General features: G+C 37.5%; 2 protein-coding genes across 4 annotated transcripts; both read left to right on the forward strand.

The window, feature by feature from the left end:
• The first annotated feature begins 11,107 nt into the window (after positions 1–11,107).
• Positions 11,108–16,987, forward strand: LOC112292494 (uncharacterized). Of its 3 annotated transcripts, none has more exons than XM_024541039.2 (12): positions 11,108–11,247; positions 11,499–12,183; positions 12,783–13,460; positions 13,723–13,905; positions 14,145–14,280; positions 14,530–14,608; positions 14,823–14,945; positions 15,366–15,443; positions 15,635–15,738; positions 16,047–16,134; positions 16,237–16,335; positions 16,555–16,987. In XM_024541039.2, the coding sequence occupies exons 2-12, from the start codon at positions 11,589–11,591 to the stop codon at positions 16,645–16,647; spliced, it is 2,256 nt and encodes a 751-aa protein (XP_024396807.1). In that variant the 5' UTR covers positions 11,108–11,247; positions 11,499–11,588; the 3' UTR covers positions 16,648–16,987. The 3 variants fall into 3 exon arrangements, with proteins under 3 accessions (XP_024396807.1, XP_024396808.1, XP_090112522.1); XM_024541040.2 differs by having other exon boundaries at positions 11,136–11,277; XM_090256396.1 differs by lacking the exon at positions 11,108–11,247 and having other exon boundaries at positions 11,322–12,183.
• Positions 16,988–17,198: 211 nt separating this feature from the next.
• LOC112292495 (uncharacterized) lies at positions 17,199–19,059 on the forward strand. The gene is made up of 2 exons (XM_024541043.2): positions 17,199–18,350; positions 18,620–19,059. The coding sequence occupies exons 1-2, from the start codon at positions 17,519–17,521 to the stop codon at positions 18,868–18,870; spliced, it is 1,083 nt and encodes a 360-aa protein (XP_024396811.1). The 5' UTR covers positions 17,199–17,518; the 3' UTR covers positions 18,871–19,059.
• The last annotated feature ends 518 nt before the right edge of the window (positions 19,060–19,577 follow it).

A 19,577-nucleotide genomic window follows, 5' to 3' on the forward strand; every position in this document is an offset into this window, starting at 1 on the left:
CGTAAGCCTAGAGCTAGACTGAGAGTCATAAGCTGGGGTAAGCTTGGTGCTACCTCTTTATTTTCTTTATTATTTGCTTATGAAGAATGGTGATTGAGAGAAATATTGTTGAATTGATAATCATATAATGGATTATGGGTTGAATTGAGACTGAAGTAGTAAGCCTTGGTATTTTGTAGTTTGATACTTGTTTTCAGATAGCTAGAATACAGTCAATTGTGACACTAACAGACCCAATTCATATAACCAGTCTTTCCCCGTGTTCGAACCCACCTCTATTAGCTCAATTGCTTTGGTCTACTGAAGCTTGAATGCAACGAGAACAGCATTTTGGCATCACTGCCAAGGAAATGATAATAATATGAAATGTTAGAAATTGATTGTATGGGAGATGGAATTATATGTTGAATGAGAACGTGAGAAGAACCAATTTTAGGATTACAAATATGTGAGTTATAACTCAAGGCATTATTGATTTTATAAAGAAGAATAAAAGATTATGAGGGATAATCACGGAGGGGAGGATTATCAAAGATATAATCGACAAGCGAAAGAAAGACAGGAGCGATTATGCATAAGAAATAGCCTACGAAAACGACAAAAAAGAATTGCAGGTCCAAGAAAAACCAAAGGAAGAAAAATTCAGATTCAAATAATAAAGAGACCAGTGGTAACATCAATGGCCGCGGGAGTGCCAGAAGTACCAATTGCAGTACAAATGAGAGCAATAGGAGACCAAACTACAAGTGTGGCACCATTATCTACTTTTAGTGGTTGACCAAGCTTTGATCCCGATCATCATATATCTCAATTTTTTACAGCCTGCATGGCTAATAATGGTAGAACTGAAGAAATTTGGTTGAGATGGTTGTCAGCAATTTTAAAAGATATAGCTTTTGAATGATATATTCGGCAACCAATGGGTAGATTTCTCGATTGGGAGGCCTTGAGGAATGCCTTCCTAATCCATTTTAAACTAATTGGATTTGAAGATCAACTTCAAGAAAGTTTTATGAATAGCAAGATGTTTGCGGGGGAATCCGTAGAGTCCTATTATGGCCGGATTGTGGATATTATTTGTAAATGGTCAAATAATCAAATGCTAGATGCGTTTATATTGTCGATATTAATTAACGGTTTGCATCCATCAGGATTGAAAATGTTTATGAAAGAGGCTCGACCAACTATGGTAGAGGCATCTTTGGCACGAGCAAAGGTGTGGAAGAATGTCATTATGACCAATTGTTAACAGTGGGGGCCACGATGATTCCAAGTTCAGGAAGCCAATAAATACAACTGGAAAATGTGTCGATGGATAATTATCCACAAATAGCTGCCTCCAATGTGAAGAATGTTATGTTGCAACAACCAATTAATGCTACACCACTCCAAGCAATAGCGCCAATAATCATGACACCTTATTTTATATGGCCAACCTATCAACAACTGGAGCTGTTCACAAATGTGATTATTAAAGATCCAAATGAAGCCTTGTTATTAAATCTAACAAAGAAAATGGAAGAATTGGCCCTGAATTTGGCTAAAGATAAGGAGAAATGATATAAGCCTTCTAATATGAGACCTAATGTATGGTGTAATAATTATAAGGGACAAGGTTATTTTGATACGAAATATCCATCACCTAGAGAAACGGGTGTTCAGTGTACATTTTGCGGAGGAAAGTACCTTATCCAAAACTGCTGGCATTTATAAAGGCAACAACAATTCAGTAAACAGACCATGATCCCACCGACTCAATAGGAAGTCAATGAAGTTCAAATGGAAAATATATATGGGTGGAATGGAAATCGATCTAATCAACAAAATTGAACATTCAATAATTTTCAAAGTTCCAATTTTAATCAAGGGTCTGCATCAAACCCTCAGAATTACAGAAAGGAGCAGCAAAGGTATAAGCAATATATTCCATTGATGTCATTGAACCAAGTACCCTTCGTACCAATGGAACAACCAGGATCATTTTCTAACCCTATATGGAACAAACATAGTAGGTACATATTAGTGGAGACACCCAATATGCCAGATGGGGGTGCAAGAAGACCACTTTGTTGTTTCCGTTGCAGACAGATTGGTCATTATACCAATGAATGTCTCAATCTCAAAGCTAGTGATGATTATGTACTAGTATGTGTGAATTACAAGCAGTCGGGACATACTTATTAGCAATGTAATACGCCGTTCAATTTCAATAATCGAGATCAGTAAATCTATAGCCAAGAAAAAATGGAGGAGATAAATCAAGGTCCTCAAGATTCACCAGTTCATCAGATAGAAGTAGTCCAAGCTCTCCTTACAAGAAGTCAGCAAAAAGAGAAAGGACCAATTCAACATTTGGGTGATCCTAAAGCGAAGGGTGAATTAGACCTAATTATGGGGACATCCAATCCAGGTCTTGACATGGGTCCCTTACACAGTATACAACTTGAATCAATTGTGCACTCCAATGAGGTACCAATTACGAAGGCTTCGGTTCCATGTCAAGCTGTTCCATTCTCTACACAGTTTTGAAAAACGTCCTTTCTATTGAAAGCTTCTCTAAGAGGCGTGAATTCTAAGGAACCAATATCAGTCTAATTGGGAGAACAATCTTACCAGTTGAAAGAACTAATTTTACAGGCTCCGTCAAATTTAGTTCCAAGAGCTTTACTAATTTCTAATATAGAGAAAACCAATTTATCTGCGTCAGTGTCTAAGATTGGGAAGAAAAAATGGACATTGGAAATTACTACTAATACACAACCATATGATATTCTAAAAGATTTGGGCACCATAAAATCCACGATATCCATGAAGCAACTATTGGCGGTAGCACCTGAGTGTCAAAATATCTTGAATTCTTCATTAATTTGTCATAGATCTCAAAATAAAGAAATCTGAGAAGTAAGTTTGAATCCCGATCCGGGTGCACCTACGATTGATGTCTCAATTGATAGAGTGTTATTATCAGGAGTGCAAGTAGACGGAGGATCTAATATAAATCTTATGAATGCCACTATAATGAAGGAACTAGATTTAGATCACTTATTGCCTACTACAGTGGTTTTGAGAATAGCTGACTCCAATCAAGTTAAATCTATGGATATTTTACGAAGTATTGATACAGTAATTGCGGGGATTATCTACAAAATTGATTATATTGTTTTCCGATTACAAAGCTCTATATTGTCATATCCAATTTTATTGGAGTGATCATAGTTGTATCAAGCTAAATCTTGAAATGACTGGGGCCATGGTACATTGATAATTGGAAAAGGTGATGATAAAATTGTGCTTCAAATATACCCTGTCCAATATCATGGAGAAATTGAAGTGGCTAGTTCAAAATTCATGTCAGATTGTGAAGATGAGTCTACAGAAGAAGAAATTGATGCACCTGCCCCAATTTATGTTGATACAAGGCAAGTTGTTGAGTACACTAGAATGAACTATTAGTATAGGAGACCAAGAGAGTACTTAGTTCTTTCAGATGTTATTCACGATTCTAATCATATGATTGCATATTGGATGAATAGATGGGATGTTAATCATGTTAATGCTATGGAACTAGTGTTAGAAAGTTCTCATGTGTCGGATTTTATGAAAGATTTTGGAATTGAGAAAAACATCAGTCCACGGACTCTTGAAATTCCACGATGTCAACCAATTAATTTAGGTACTAGAGAAGCTTTCCAAATCATTCAGATTTATGACAATATAAAAGGCAAGGAGAAAGAAATTTGGGTGGATTACTTTTTAATGCATAAAACTGCTTTTGCATGGTCGTATGAGGATTTGAAAAGAATTCCAGCTGAAGTTTGTGAGCATCAAATTACATTGGAGGAGAACGCTATACCAGTACGCCAAAGACAACATTGACTTAATCCAAAATACTCACTTATGGTAAAAGAAGAACTGGATAAACTCTTGGAGGTTGGATTTATCTATCCAATTCCTTTCAGTAAATGGGTTTCACCAATTGTTATAATACCAAAAAAGAATGAAAAAGTTCGCATCTGTCAAGATTTTTGCAAATTAATTTGGCTACAAAGAAGGATTATTTTTCTTTATCATTCACGGGTAGTATGTTGGATACTGTTGCTAGACATGAATGTTATTTATTTTTTGATGGATTCTTTGGTTATAATCAAGTTAAGATTGCAAAAGAAAATCAGTTAAAAACTACTTTTACTACGGATTGGAGGACCTTTACCTATAAGGTTATGTCGTTTGGGCTTTGTAATGCACCATCTACATTTCAAAGGATAATGATGCAAGCGTTCTACGATTATCTACAAATTTCAATGGAAATATTTCTAGATGATTTTTGTATATTTAGTACAAGAGCCAAACATTTAGAATGTCTAGGTTAATATTTGAATCAATGTACCAAATATGGAATTTCTTTAAATTCGGTAAAGTACCAATTTGGTGTACCTTCTGGTAAATTATTGGGTCATATAGTTTCGATGGTAGGCATTGCTACAGATCTGGATAAAATAAAGATTATAATAGAATTAAAGCAATCAGACACTATTACGGGTGTTCAAGCATTTATTAGCCATGTCAATTATTATCTGTGATTTATCTATCTATTCACAGTTATATGCCTTTCCTTGAAAAATCTCTTAAAGAAACTACCAACCAATGGGATCAGTCTATTTTGGACAAAGGAATGTACTATTGTATTTGAAACATTGAAACAAAAATTGGTTTCAACACCAATATTGGTGGCACCTTGTTGGACAAAACCATTCCAAGTTTATGTGGATGCATCTAATGTCGCAATTGGTTCTGTGCTAAGCCAAAAAGATGATCAAAGTTTTGATCACCCTATTTATTATGCAAGTTATCAATTGGTAGCAGCTGAAAGAAATTATACAACAAGCGAAAGAGAAGCATTGAAAATCATTTATTCCATACAAAAAATTTGACATTATCTTCTTGGTTATAAATTTATTTTCCATGTCAACCATGATGCTTTAAAATATATGATTAATAAGCCTCAATTGAGTGGTTGTATTGCACAATGAGTTCTACTCTTGTAAGAATTTGACTTTACTATTGAGGTAAGACCAGGAAAATTGCATTCTAATGTGGACCATTTATCTCGGTTATCCAATATATTGGATAATGAACCCATTAACAATGCACTATCCAATACGAAACTGTTTGTGGTAGATGTAATTACTCCAAAGTATAGTGAAATAATTCAATATTTGACATCTCAAACCTTTCCACCCAATTTCAATGAAAAGCTTAAATGACGCTTAATATTAAAATGTGCACCTTATATGATGATTGGTGAAGCTTTATATAAACAAGGCAAAGATGGAGTTTTGCGATGCTATATTTATCAGATTGAAGTACGTACTATATTAGAAGATTGTCACTTGGACAATTGTGGTGGACATTTTGTGGGGGATAGCACGGCTCGTAAAGCTTTACAGGCTGGTTATTGGTGGCCAACAATGTTTATAAATGCCCACCAATTCGTCTGTCATTGTGACCCATGTCAGAGAACGGGTCAACGTACTGGAACTTCAGCAATGCCATTGATACCAATTCTGGCTCAAGCGCCTTTTAAAAAATGGGGAATTGATTTTGTCGGGCCAATTGCACTAATCTTGAGAAATGGACAAAAACGGTATTTACTGGTAGCAATGGATTACATAACAAAATGGGCTGAAGAAGTAGCTACGAAAATCGATAGTACAAGTACAATAGTAACTTTTTTGTATGAAAATATTATTACATGATTCGGTTGTCCACGAGAATTGATTAGTGATCGGGAAACTCATTTTATCAATAGTACAATCGAAGCACTCACGGCTAAATACGAGATAAAATATTCTTGTATAATATCCTTCATATCTTCTTGAATACATCCTTCTGAAATATCATAATCTTTTGTTGTCTCAAAGCATTGTATATCCTCATAATATTGAAAATTCTCATGTCCTTTTGAAATCTCATACTCTTGAAAAGTCTCATAACTTTCACAATAATCCTTTGTGGTTTCACAACCACATTTAGTATCATAACCTTATGCGATTTCATAACCTTCTTTATATGAAAACTCATAACTTCTTTCATCCAACTCATATGTAGTCTCATAGTCATATATAATTTGATTTTCATCATCTTATCCATGCATAATTCTACCACTTCTCACATCATAATGTTGTGAATTCATACAATCTTCATGATTATAACCTTCAATAGATCTATTATCTATTTTTTGTAAAGGTTCAATCTTGAATTCTTCAACGTGATCCAAAGTATTAGGCAAAATATCTTCACCTCTTTTTATCACCAAGATATTTTCCATCCAAATTGCCTTTTTATCACCAAGATATTTTCTATCCAAATTGCTATCACCAACTTGCACAAACTTATTCAATATAGAATAGCCATAGCTTCCAACCGCATTGTCATTAGTTTCCAAATCCTTAATCTTTGCATTACCTTCAAATTTTTGGATACCTTGGCCTTCTATAGTAATAGTTTGGAAAATATCTTTCTTCTTTCCTTTACCACTTTTGGTATAAGATCCAATTTCTTTCATCTGCAAAGAATTGGCTTCTCCTTTATAGTACCTCACTTGCTCTTCTATTTCTCTTTTTTTAAGATTAGTCCCTTGTATTGATAAAGATGACATAGAAGCCAAAGTAGAAGATTTCTTAGGCCATATTGTAACTTCTTTAGCTTTTTCTTCTTGTTGCTTTGCTAAATCAACCACTACTTTTTTCAACTTCTCTCAATTATCAGTACAATCATTTCCTGTAGACTCACCTACAAGAAGTATGAAAAGCTCATCTCTCAAGGCATCATCAAGACCATTTAAAAAAAAATCTACATTTAAAATACTCAATGATCGTCTCTCTGAGGATGAGAGTTGATAAAATCTCCTATCAAATTCTTCCAAGAATTCATAAAGATCCATATGCTTCCCTGATTGAAACTCTATCCAATTCAAAAACTTTCACTTGGTAATCCTATCTTCATATCCATCAATAAATTCTTTCTTTAAAAGTTCTTGAAATTTTGACCATGTTTCTATACCCCCTTCAAGCAATCCCTTCACCTTTATATGAAATCTAGGTTCAAAGCCAAATGTAAGCTTGAAATCATCTTTGTCTCAGGGATTTGGCATGTCTCGATCTCACATGTATAAACTTGCAAAAGCTTAGTGATGTTGCATCCTTCAAACCTCCCAAATTTGTTGATGACTCCTTGCAATGCCCTCCTGATATCTTTTTCAATTGCTTTCATTCTTTGTTGCTCCTCCATGAATATATAGAAAGCCTTAAAAAACTCACTAATATTTGATTCATCCATAATATTCGACATATCCAAAAACCTTGATGACACATCTTCTATTTTATTCTACAATGATCAAAAATGTTCTTTGAAATGCTCCAATAAATACCTTATGTTACTTTTAAATGCTCCAACATATCTATAAAGCCTTATAATACTCTATGATATTCCAAATATTGCCATTGTGTTTTAAAATAGTCTCCAAAGTTCCAAGAATCCAAAAGTTTGAATTTACATATCACCCAAAGCACTTCTTCTAACTTTCTTGTCTTTCTTCTCCAAAATTCAAATAATCTAAGAAAACTAAATTCCTTCCACCTTAAGCGTTTCACATCGGGTTCACCAAATATGTCGTAATATGTGAAGTCTTGCTTGAGAATGCTCCGAGCACCTGGCTGTGGAAGGAAGAATGGAAATTGTAATAACAAAATCTTAATTCTAATAGAATACTAACAATTCTCTAATCATTCCATAATAATGCTATGCAAGCTTAATCAAATTCAAAAAAACTTCAAAGAAATTTCAAACAAACAATAAGAATTTTTAAAGAAATATTAGAAGGATGACAAATATCACTCAAATATATCTCAATTCAATCTTAATTTAATTCTAGTTAAAATCCTATTGAACTTCATTCAAACTTTAGGCCAAAAATAATTGAAACTTAAATCCTAATAAAATCCTAAATCCTAAATCAAACCCTAAACAAACCTTAAACCAAATCCCAATCAAATCCTAAACCAAATCCTAACCAAATCCTAAACCCTAAATCAAATCCTAACCAAATCCTAAATCCTAAATAAAACCCTACACAAATCCAAAATCCTAAATAAACCCTAAAAAAATCCTAAACCAAATCCTAAATCCTAAATCAAACTCTAATCCAAATCCTAAACCCTAAACCAAATCCTAGTAATTCCTACAATAGATTTAAACCTCAATAACTAATGAGTAACCATTGATCTTAATTCAAATTTTTCATACTTCTAAAAAAATAAGTTAAAAACAAGCACAAAAAAATTGAAAAGGATCGGAGTTACCAAATTGATGATAACCTCAAAAATGTGCTCGGGTATTGGCCGGCCTCCTTCTCCAATCTTGATGCCAATCTTCCAGAACCAATATCTCTCCTTTGCACCGTTCGATTGATTAAAAACTTCTCATACACCTAGAAATTCAAGTCTAATTTTCTCTCATATAAGTTTCACTCCAATCCAACTAGTAGATTGCAAGAAAACTTAAAAATCCCCACTAGACCTAAAATTCTACTTTCTGAGACCTTGAATCACTTAAATCTCAATATTCCTCAATTCAATCATTGGATCAAGCTCAAATTTACAATACATATTAAACACAACTATAACCATAAACCCACAAAATTTCACCCATAGATCTATTACAAAACTCTTGAAATTATCCAAAATGTAAATCCTATTTTATTTCATAAAACCCAAGTCATCCGAAACAAACCTTGACTTTGTAAAGCTCTTACAAAGTCATATCAGCTCCAAATCACCCAAAATTAATGCCCATAGAAACCTTATCCAATCTTCTCTCAAACCTCACACTCCGATCTGCCAAAGAGTCCCGGAGTCGTCGTAGAGACTCAGTTTTGTGCCTTAGGGTCTGATTTCGACCTTGGTTCATAACCGGCCCTCTCTAAGTATCAACATCTAGTTTTTTTAAGTAATTTTTACTAGAATTTACTCTTAACTTTCTCCTAAAGATGTTTATATCATTTATTTTTCCAATCTATCTTATTTTGCCTTATTTTTGGCCCTACAAAGTAAGTAGAAGCTATTTTTTTTAAAAGGGCAGCATTACTACTAAAAGTTTTACTACCTTCCTATCTTTTATCCATATTTTTCTATGTTTTCTTTTAACTTGGCTCTTCTATAATAAGATCCATATTATCATCTTTCACTTTGTAGTCATGTTACAACACGACACCGTGATAAACTATTTAGCACAATATGTTATCGTCCTTATTTGTACTCAAGCTAGATATCAAAAAGCTACAACTATTCTTTCCAACGATGACGCCACAATTTCATATTTTCCAAGTGCAAATCATGTAGCAAGGGTCGATTGTTACAAATCATTTTTTGCCATATCAAAAATATTAGTTTGATTAATTATTGGTTTTTTGGTCAAATCAATATTAAAAAATATATAATTTATTGGATATTTTGATTGCAAAATTTTAAAATTCAAATCAAATCTTAAATATAAGAATAATTTTTTTACCAAAAAATTCTTAAAAAATAAATTTAATCTTGTTGGCTATCTAATTTTTTGAAATATAATATTTATTTAATTTATTTCAAATTAATAAAATACATGTTGGTATTTTTTATCACATAATCTAAACAATTTTGAGTAGAAAAAGTCTATAAATATATATAATATTTATTTATTAATTTATATATATATATATATATATATATATATTTATACACAAAATTTTAAAATCATATTAGAATGATTCAATATCTATTTAAAATTAAAAAGCTCTTAAATGATAATTCATATGTTTTGTCTTATGCAACATTAAATTACAAAGTCTATAAACTATATTCTAAAAGTGCATGATTTATAATATAAGATTTTGAATTTCTTTTTTGTAGAAATATTATATATTACTGACTTTTTGTAGTATTACCAAGATATTTTAAAACAAAAGCCTAAATTTTAAACACTTATATCACATTACAAGTTCAAAAAAGAATTGATATAAAAGTAAATATTTTTTTTTATAAAAAAAATATACATATGTATATATATATAATTTTTTTTCTTGAAATTGTAATTTTTTTAACTAATTTTTACAAGAAATGTATATTATTTTATTTTTTAACTATAATTTCTTAATAATTTTATTTTTTATTAGCTCAAAATTTTAAATTTTAGAAATAAAGTTATAAATTAAGTATTTTTTCTATTAATGGTGAATTTTGGTTCAACTTATAGAATTAGAATTTTATTGTTTATTCATGTGGTATACAAAGTTTTACAATATATTTTATTGAACCTTTTTCTTAGTTGCTTTATCTTTTAAAAACACTAAGGATCAAAATTATATTGTACTTTGATTAATTATTTATTAAAAATAATATTTTTCATACTATGTTAACTTCTTCTTAGATTATATAATTGATCAGCATTTTTTAAATGTCATTTGTAGCTTAATCTCATTTTCTATAGATGGATATTTATTTATTTATTTATTATATCAATCTTTAATAGTGCATCTCTTGTAGTTCATACTTACATATATATTCAAAATTCATTTCCAACTTCCCATTAGGAACTAAAAATATTGATTTTAAAATTTTTAATGTGTATGTTTCTATATATGCATATTATATAATGGAATTTTAAATAGATCCATGTTTTTATTAAATTGACTCACCCATCATGAAAAAAAGACATCTAGATTTATTTCTCCATTATTGGATCCAAAACCAATAAAAACCAACCACATTCATAATGATTATCATATTCTTCATCATAGATAGATCAATTTAGTAAAAACTTGGGTCTATTTAACATTCTCCTAAAAATGTAAAATATACATATAATATATAAATTACTATTGTTAAATATAACAATCAGAGTGAAATTGATGACCTAAGTTTTAGATAAAATTACTACTTTGAAATAGCATCAGGACAATCCTCCCCCCCCCCCGATTTGAACCAATCAACAACACAAAGTTCCGTCCATCCAGTGGACGAAGAAAAGGAGGACAGACGAATAACGAAGCCCCTTCTGCGGGGCTTTGCTCCTCATTTTAAAGCTCCTCTCGCAGCGGGGTAAACTGTTTGAAGAAGAAGTACTTCTATTGTATGCCCATGAATCCGCACGACATCTGAAGGTCGCTGCGTGTGAAAATTTCCACGCTTATGCACGCTTTTCGAAACCGTTGTGGGTCCTTCTCATGCACCCTTTTTTCAGGTTTTTTTAAGCTTCGCTGAGTTCGTTTTTTGGGACTAGCAGGGGAAGTTTGAGTTTTCAATCGCTTCTGTTTCGTCGCCTTCTTGTGGGTTTACGTGTTTTGTGTGACTTTAGGCTACGTTGCAACGTTGTGCGTGGTTGTAGAGGTCCCTTCATTTTGGTTTAGGGTCAAGTTGCCGTGAATTCTTTTGTATAACGGAGTTGCTGTGATGAGTTCGCAGTCGGTCTGATTTAGCTGAAAGCGTTGAAGACGATTGCGAAGGGGGATTAGGTCTGTAGGAAGAGCCTGGAGAACCACTGCGGGATTCGTAATGTCGGGCTTCACAGGATTCGGCACTTCTTCACAGAGTACGCCAACTGCGTTCTCTTTCGGAACGTCTTCAGCGCCAGCATTTGGTTCTACCGCGGCAGGTAGTACTCCTGCAGCAGGGGGTAGCCTGTTTGGAGGGTCGAGCGCGCCCTCGTTTGGTTTTGGAGCCTCGCCTGCTGCGTCTTCGGGCGGGGGTTTTGGATCGTCCACGTTTGGAAGCACTGGCCTGTTCGGTGGAGCTTCCTCTTCCTCATCCCTCTTTGGCGCCAGCCCCACTCCCGCCTTTGGAACTCCAAGTTCGCAGGCTGCATCTGCAGCATCGCCTTCTCCATCACCCTTCGCATTTGCTCAATCCTCAGCTACTCCTAGCGCAAGCTCTCCAGCTCCCTCTCTGTTCGGAGCTTCCCCCTCTCCTTTCGGAAGCACAAATGCTCAATCCTCTGCTACTCCCGCAGCCTCTTCGTCTCCGTTCGGAGCTTCTCCCAGCACAGGGTCAGCTTTCTCGGGATTCGGAGGCTCGTTTGGGAGCTCTGGATTTGGGTTTGGTGCGACCCCATCTTCAGCAGCGTCAGCGGCAGCAACTGCCCAGTCTTCAGGTACAGCTTATCTTTCAGCTACATGTTCTCAATGACACTACTTGGTTACTTCTTCATAGCGAAAATCTTGATCCCCTGATTATGCTCGCCAAACTAACGAGTCAGTTGTGTCTGATTAATGGCACTCGCATCAGTTTATGCGTGCTTGGGTTCGTGAAAACGTAACATGCACAATAACTATCAAGAACGTAAAATCTGAAGATGCAACAATAATGACAAGTGTAGGAGGTTCCGGTTGAACACAATTCTGATTCCTCTTCACGTATTTCAAATTGTAAGTATACTTTGTAGGACGGGTAAAACTGGGGTGATAAGGGTTTATAGTTTGCCCTGCTTTGGAGCATGAAACATCTGTGAATGAAATCCCTCACGTGTATGAAGAAGTGATCATTGAGTTCTTGTGTCGCTTCCTGGTTTGGTGGCATATGGGATTTGCGTCCGATTAGATAATTAGATGGAGACATCGACACTTTCTACACAGAAACCCAGGACTTACAAGATCAAGACTCGCGTTAGATAATTAACTGATAGGTTCTTTCTCTCTAGTATGCTTCATAATATCAATGGTCTTGTTCGTAACTCTAAGAACGACGTTGCAGGTGCATCATCGGGTTTCGGCGCAAGTTCTCTATTCTCAGGCAGCAAGCCTGCTACCCCAGCGTTTGGCGCGATGACTCCCCAGTTCGGCGCTTCTTCAAGCGCTTCCACTACTCCAGGTTTTGGTGCCTCTTCGTCTGCATTTTCTTTATCTCAATCAACCCCTGCAGCGACACCTTCTGCCTCTCCTCCTGGATTTTCGTTCGGGAATATTACGAGCCCTGCCCCCTCCTTTGGGTTTGGCGCTCAATCAACCCCCGCTACAACCCCCGCAGTGTCCTCAGCAGCAGCCTCAACTCCTTTCGCTGGATTTTCATTCGGTTCGAGTGCAGCAACATCGGCTGCCTCGGCAACTCCGGCCACTAGCTCGGCTTTCGGCGCATCAACCACGACCCCAAGCCAACCCCAAGCTTCTTCTTCCTCTCTCTTTGGCAGCTCTACATTTGGATCTACGACTTCATCCTCTTCCGCACCGTCGACGTCCTCCTCTTTGTTCAGTATGTCTACTCCTTCCACACCTTCCTTTTCGCTCCCTGCCAGCACCTCAGCCACATCCTCCTCTGCTTCTGCATCTACTCTAAGCTTTCCATCATCTATAACATCAGCAGCTGCTGCAAGTACAACTCCTACCGCTTCAAGCGGGTTTGGTTTCGGAACTTCGACTCCAGCTTCATCGGCAGGTAAGGATCCTCTGTCAATTGGATGCGAGTCGTAATTACTTGAGATTTCATGTGTTCATTCTCAGCCTAACATGTATTTTCTAGATCGTCGGTTGATTAGGGTTGGCTCTCTCTTCTTAGCATCTTGCGTTTCGTGTCGAAGTTTTTCTTAGAGTCTTAAATCATATGTATGCTTGGACGTCTACAACCTGCAGCTTCTTAGGAACTGTTCATTACTTTCTGCTCTTTTTCGAGTGTTTGAAGTGTCCCCCTTAGTCCTCAGGTGCACTTTTTGGGTCTACTCCAGCATCAACCCAGGCATCTACCCCGGCCTCCTCGGGAGGTTTCTCTTTTGCGGGGGCCGCACCTGCGTCTAGTGCAAGTGGTGGATTTAGCCTCAGTTTGCTTGCCAAGACGTCTGCAGCCTCTACTCCTGCAGTTTCAGCAACAACTACCCCTAGCACTGGTAAGTAAAGCAGCGTCCTGCACTGTACTCCCCATCGAAACAATTTAGCATGATAACACCCTGCTTTATTCTATCTACATTCTGTCTTTTTTTTTTTCTTTTTTTTTTTTTAATCTTTCTGTATAGAGTAAACACTCAAGAGGTTGCCTGCTTTGCTACTTAGCCTTTTCGCCGTAATAGGTGATAGAGTTAATCGTTCAGTGCTTCTATTGATCACTTTCATCTTTCTTGTGGCTTAGGGTTTGGGATGGGAACCGGTTTGGGATGGTCAAATTTGTCAGCTGGTCCAGCAGCCGCAACTACTCCTGCAGCGACCACAACAGCAGCCACCTCCACAACCACTTCGACCTCAACTGCAGCAACCTCAACTGCCGGGTACATAACCTTTAACTATATTTGGAGGGAGAGATCCATCCACTTCAGAGGAAACTGCAGATAAAATTGGACACTGGAGTCTTGGATAACCGTATGTATGGGGTTATAGTTTAGCACGTGATGTCGATGTGAATATGATTCTTAAGAGGTTCGAGACCGTGGCTGGTAGTTGTGATTGTGCTTGAGGAGATTTGTTGAAAAAAGATAAAGCTATTTAGTACCATGATCTGATCACTTCTCCCCGTGCAGAACGTCTGAAGCTCTCACCAGTACACCTGCACGGACACCAAAGCCTCCGTCAGAAATTGTTGGAAAGACTGTGGAAGAGGTAGTTCTCACACTATCTTCATTTGTATTCATAACTTTTTTCTGACCCTTCACATGAAGCATATTGAACTCTTGTGGATTGACATCACCTCCAATGATCCAGTGCGTAATCAATCTCGTTTTTTTTTTGTTCCTAGTGCTTTATTCATAGCTTTGTTGACCTGGAGTTATTGATATCATCAAGCACTCATATGAGGCTTTGATATATGTTGTAGATCATCAAAGAGTGGACTCATGAGCTTCAAGAACGGACATCAAAGTTCCGCAAACAGGCAGAAGCCTTGGGCGAGTGGGACCGACGAATTATTGGGAATCGGAACCTGTTGATCAAGCTTGAGGTATAGCGTGCGCCAGCTGCCATTACTGCCTTAAGATATGCTTTGTTCCCCTAGACCCTAAGGCATACTCTTTCTCCCATTTTTTCATTGTTGTGAAATATCGCTACCTTCAGCTACTAGAGCTCTTTATGGATTCATCGCCCAAAATCTGCTCAAGAGAGTTCTCGAGTATTTGCCATGCGTAAACTTGTTTGACAATGTGTGAATTGGCAGTTTATTATATCTCATGAACATGATTTCAGTGTCTGAAACGCACCATCGTATTTTTATGCGTCTGTTATACTCTTAAATGTTCTTCAGACTTCCTGCAGCTGGTGTTACATTCATTGATGAAAGGAAAGAGGTTTATTTTGTTTTAAATTCTTCAATCATGTTTTACACGAAGCAATAGGTATTGACTTGATGTTATTGTGCCTTCAGAGTGAAGTTGCTACTGTAGTGGAATCACAACACAGCCTTGAACGACAATTGGAACTTATTGAGACTCATCAACAGGAGGTACCTGTAGCCTCTAGCTTTTGGTTAATGCTTGAACGGGTCCGCTTGGGAGAGTATTTTTAGTATTCTCAAGCTATCGAACGCATGTTGAATTGGTCGTGGAGCATCTTTATAGCTGATGCTGAGTTTACATGTTCCTTCATGTTTGAGGTGTGTTTAAATAGCTGAATCGCTCCCCCTTTTTTTTGAAGGTGGAGAAATCACTGGAAAGCATGGAAGAGGAAGCTGAAAAGCTATATAGGGATGAGCGTCCCAGTTTATTGGAAGATGAAGCTGCTGCTACTCGTGATATGATGTAAGTAATGCTGGAATATTTGTTACTGATAGTTTTCCTTTCTCAACTATATTTTTGGTTGTTACTCCAGGCCAGATAGATGTTCTTGTACAACTGTGTCATCTACAATCCACCTTGGTTATGGAAAAGTGCATGAGATTACAAGTTTTTTATGACCTCTTCCTAGGGTTCTGTTTCGAAGTCACTAAACACTCGCAATAGTGTGGGATTCTAAGGAAGTTTCGTCTCGCCCACAACCTGATTAGTCCTCAGATTATTTTATCAAGCCCTTTGAATCGCAATTAATGAATTGTAAACATATGGAGCAGGTTTGAGCAAGCTGAGTTTGTGGAGCGTGAGCTTGAAAGAATGGGCGAGCAGATCAAAGAAACGATTCAGAATATTAATGCCGCCCAGGTAAGAACTCATCCAAATCTGAACTCGATGTTAATATGCTCCTGACACTGCTGAAGTGAAACAGATATCTCACTTGCCGAGGTTACTGATCTTGTTTTGCAGGGCGGAGACTTGGATATTGCAGAAGGAGCTAGTCCTTTGGATTTGGTTGTCCGCATTTTGAACAACCAGTTGACATCGCTGCTCTGGATTGACGAGAAGGTAGAAAGAATCTGAACTATCATTGAGTCATTGCCTTCTCTCTCTCTCTCTCTCTCTCTCTCTCTCTCTCTCTCTCTCTCTCTCTTATATATATATATATATATATATAAACCATTCATGCCCAGATAATGTAGTATTATTTCTCCGCCTTTCATTTTTACGTAACTGGTATGTAGCAACTGCACATGATGCGATTATGTATTTGTTTGTGTACTGCAGGCTGGAGAGCTTTCAGGCCGTATGCAATCTTTTGCTGACCAGGGTGCACTTCTTGATAAAGGACACAGAGGATCTCGTTTGCGTGGAGCCTAAACGAATTGAAATGAGTTTAATTTAGAACAGGCTGCGTATTCTGCACAATTAGCTGTTAAAATTTCATGTTGATGAACTAGTTTCAGATATGGTGCTACGAAGGACATATAAGTCATCCTTACAGTGACGAATATTCAAATCATTCTTACAGCCATATCTATGTTGGTAGGTAGGAGCTATGTAGTCTGATACCAGTGAGACGCACCGATAACTGTGGACTGGAACTGGGAAACTCACCTTTTTCATAGTCATGTAAATTCAGGGACGCCCGCACATGGGAACCTGGATCTGCGGTGAAAACTTATTCAAAATTCTTACTTGATCAATGCTTTCAACTTCAGTAGAGGCTATCAAATATTTGGTTTTTTTTCGCTCGTGAACCCAATTGATTGATTAGTTATGCTTAGCTACAAAAGACTTTTTACTGTTAATATCATTGGATGCTCGTTCCCTTGAGGTCAGGTCATGGCGTCTTTATCTTTACATTCATCTATTCCGAGGGAAACAAAAGAATACATGGCGTAGAACTCTCCTTGTCTGCTGTCCACCAGTATCGAGTTGTGCCCATAATTTGAGCACATCGGCAGTTAGAAGAATTGGACACGCCACCCTGGGAGTCCAAAGTCATATTGGTACACTGAAGTGAAACGGAGAGAAATTGTTCCTTTTCTATTATCTGTTTAAGCGGAATCGTCCTGGCCGATGGTCGCAGTGCATCGAGGCTCTCTAAAGTTTGTGTGGTAGACAGAGTGGTACTAGTGAGAGATTGTTCAGATCGTTTAGGATAATTTGCCGATTTTTCTGTGAAGTTGTTGCCGCCGGTACCTGGTGCTATCGATCCGACCTTCGTTGCGCAGGATTGAAGGAAGTCATGGCGACGTGTGTGAGTAGTAGCGTCGCTCTGCAGTCAATCGAGTTGAACGGCAGTCGATTAGAATCTTCACCTTCTCCCAGTTTCTCACCATTGCCTAAACTCTTTCAAGTACCCAGATGTTTCAGGGCCAAGGGACTTAAGGTGAGGGAAGATTGTTGCACACGGAAAGCCAGGTACATTGTAGTGAGGGCGACGTCGACAGGGGAGGGAGTGTCGTCTCCATCATCCAGCTCCACAGATGTTTTCAAATCCCTTGAGGCTGTTGTGGTGACTAAGAACGGGGAAGCTGTGAAAGATGAGCTTGATAAGCTCATGGAGCAGGGCCAGACGAAGTTATGGAGCTCGTCGGCAAACATCTCGAGGCGCAACACATTTATGACAGAGCTCACTAGGTTGGGGATCAAGAACGCTGAGGAGCTCGCCATCCCCAGCGTTCGCAATGACGCGGTGTTCCTCGCTTCTGTGGTTGGAGTGACGAGTGTTATCGCCGTAGCTGCTGGACAATTGCCTGGCGATTGGGGTTTCTTCGTACCGTATCTCGTGGGCTCTCTCTCTCTTGTGGTGCTCGCTGTCGGGTCAGTGGCTCCCGGTCTATTCCAAGTGGTGATTGACAAGTTTTCCTCTACGCAAGGTGATTACAAAGAGAGGATTCTTCGCCACGAAGCGGCTCACTTCCTGACCGCGTACATGGTAGGACTCCCCATTGTGGACTACAGCTTGGATCTCGGCAAGGAGCATGTCAATCTTCTTAACGAAGCGACTGAGAAAAAAATCTATGAGGGTTTGGATTCAAATTTGCTCGACAGGTTGGCTGTGGTGTCCATGGCAGGTACTAAATGTATTCTGACACGCTGATGTTCTTGAATCCCCTGGAATGCGTGATGTTATCGCTATTTTATCATCAATTACGCCCTTATCCTCTTTCGTTCCATAGTTTGTGGCTGGTATCGACCTAATGTCAGCAGATGCCGGACCTTGTAGTCTATTATTTGTGCTGGATCCCTTGAAATTGAGCATCTCATGCGGCTGTTGCCTTTGCTTTACTCATTCCAGTAAAACGCTTCTCATCGACAATCGAACTTAATGTGGGCATGATAGGTTTGGCGGCGGAGGGCTTGAAGTACGACAAGGTGATGGGGCAGTCAGCTGACCTGTTCTCCTTGCAAAGATTGCTGAACAGGAGCAAACAACCATTAAAGAATGTGGAGCAGCAGAATTTGACGAGATGGGCAGTGTACTACGCAGCTTCTCTCATCAAAAACAATGCCAAGGCATATGAAGCTCTTATGGAAGCTATGGCGAAGCAACTCTCAGTTAGTGAGTGCATCAAAGCTATAGAGCAAGCTTAGGTGATGTAATTCGTTTCTTAAAAAAATTCTCGTTTCGCTTATTTATTCTTTGATTTTAGAGTAGCAGTTGGGCAATCTGTACGAGTACCATGATAGAAGTCAATCAGTGGCTCGATTTTGTATGTTGTGCGAGATGAAACTATTTCCACCAATTACGTGAGGACGACAAATAATTTTGTATTTTGGAAATGCTGTCGTCCATTGTGAAGATTTGTATAGGGTAAGGTAAAGATTGAAGATTCGTTTGTTGTTAGCAAACAAGAATTTCAATAGATTTTGGTCTAGTAAGCACTTCCTGTCGAGTTGGTTCATGATCCTGAGCCCCTTCACAGTTTACCGTCTCTTTCACTTAAATAGGTTATCCAGATGTTGCATTTTTCAAGACAGTCTGGCTTTGGCGAAGCAGTATTGGAAAAAAGAATAGTTTTTGTACTTAGATGAGAGTAGATTTGCTGTATTCTTACAAAACTCTAGGTTTACAACTTGACCCTATTAGTTAACCTTCTCTCTTTCAAGAAACCACATCTTCATCAAACGAATGCAAAAGGAAATATAAATGAATCTCAGTACAAAGAGATCAGTAGCTGGTTTCAACTTGTCCTTAACACATTTGAACAGCTGCCTTGAAGTTATCCACCACAAAATCACCGTCTCTCATTGGCCACTGTAATAATACAACCTAACATTTAATAATACTATCTACTTCA

The sequence above is a fragment of the Physcomitrium patens genome, chromosome 15 (assembly GCF_059467195.1).
Source record: "Physcomitrium patens ecotype Gransden chromosome 15, ASM5946719v1, whole genome shotgun sequence".
NCBI classification, from domain to species: Eukaryota; Viridiplantae; Streptophyta; class Bryopsida; order Funariales; family Funariaceae; genus Physcomitrium; species Physcomitrium patens.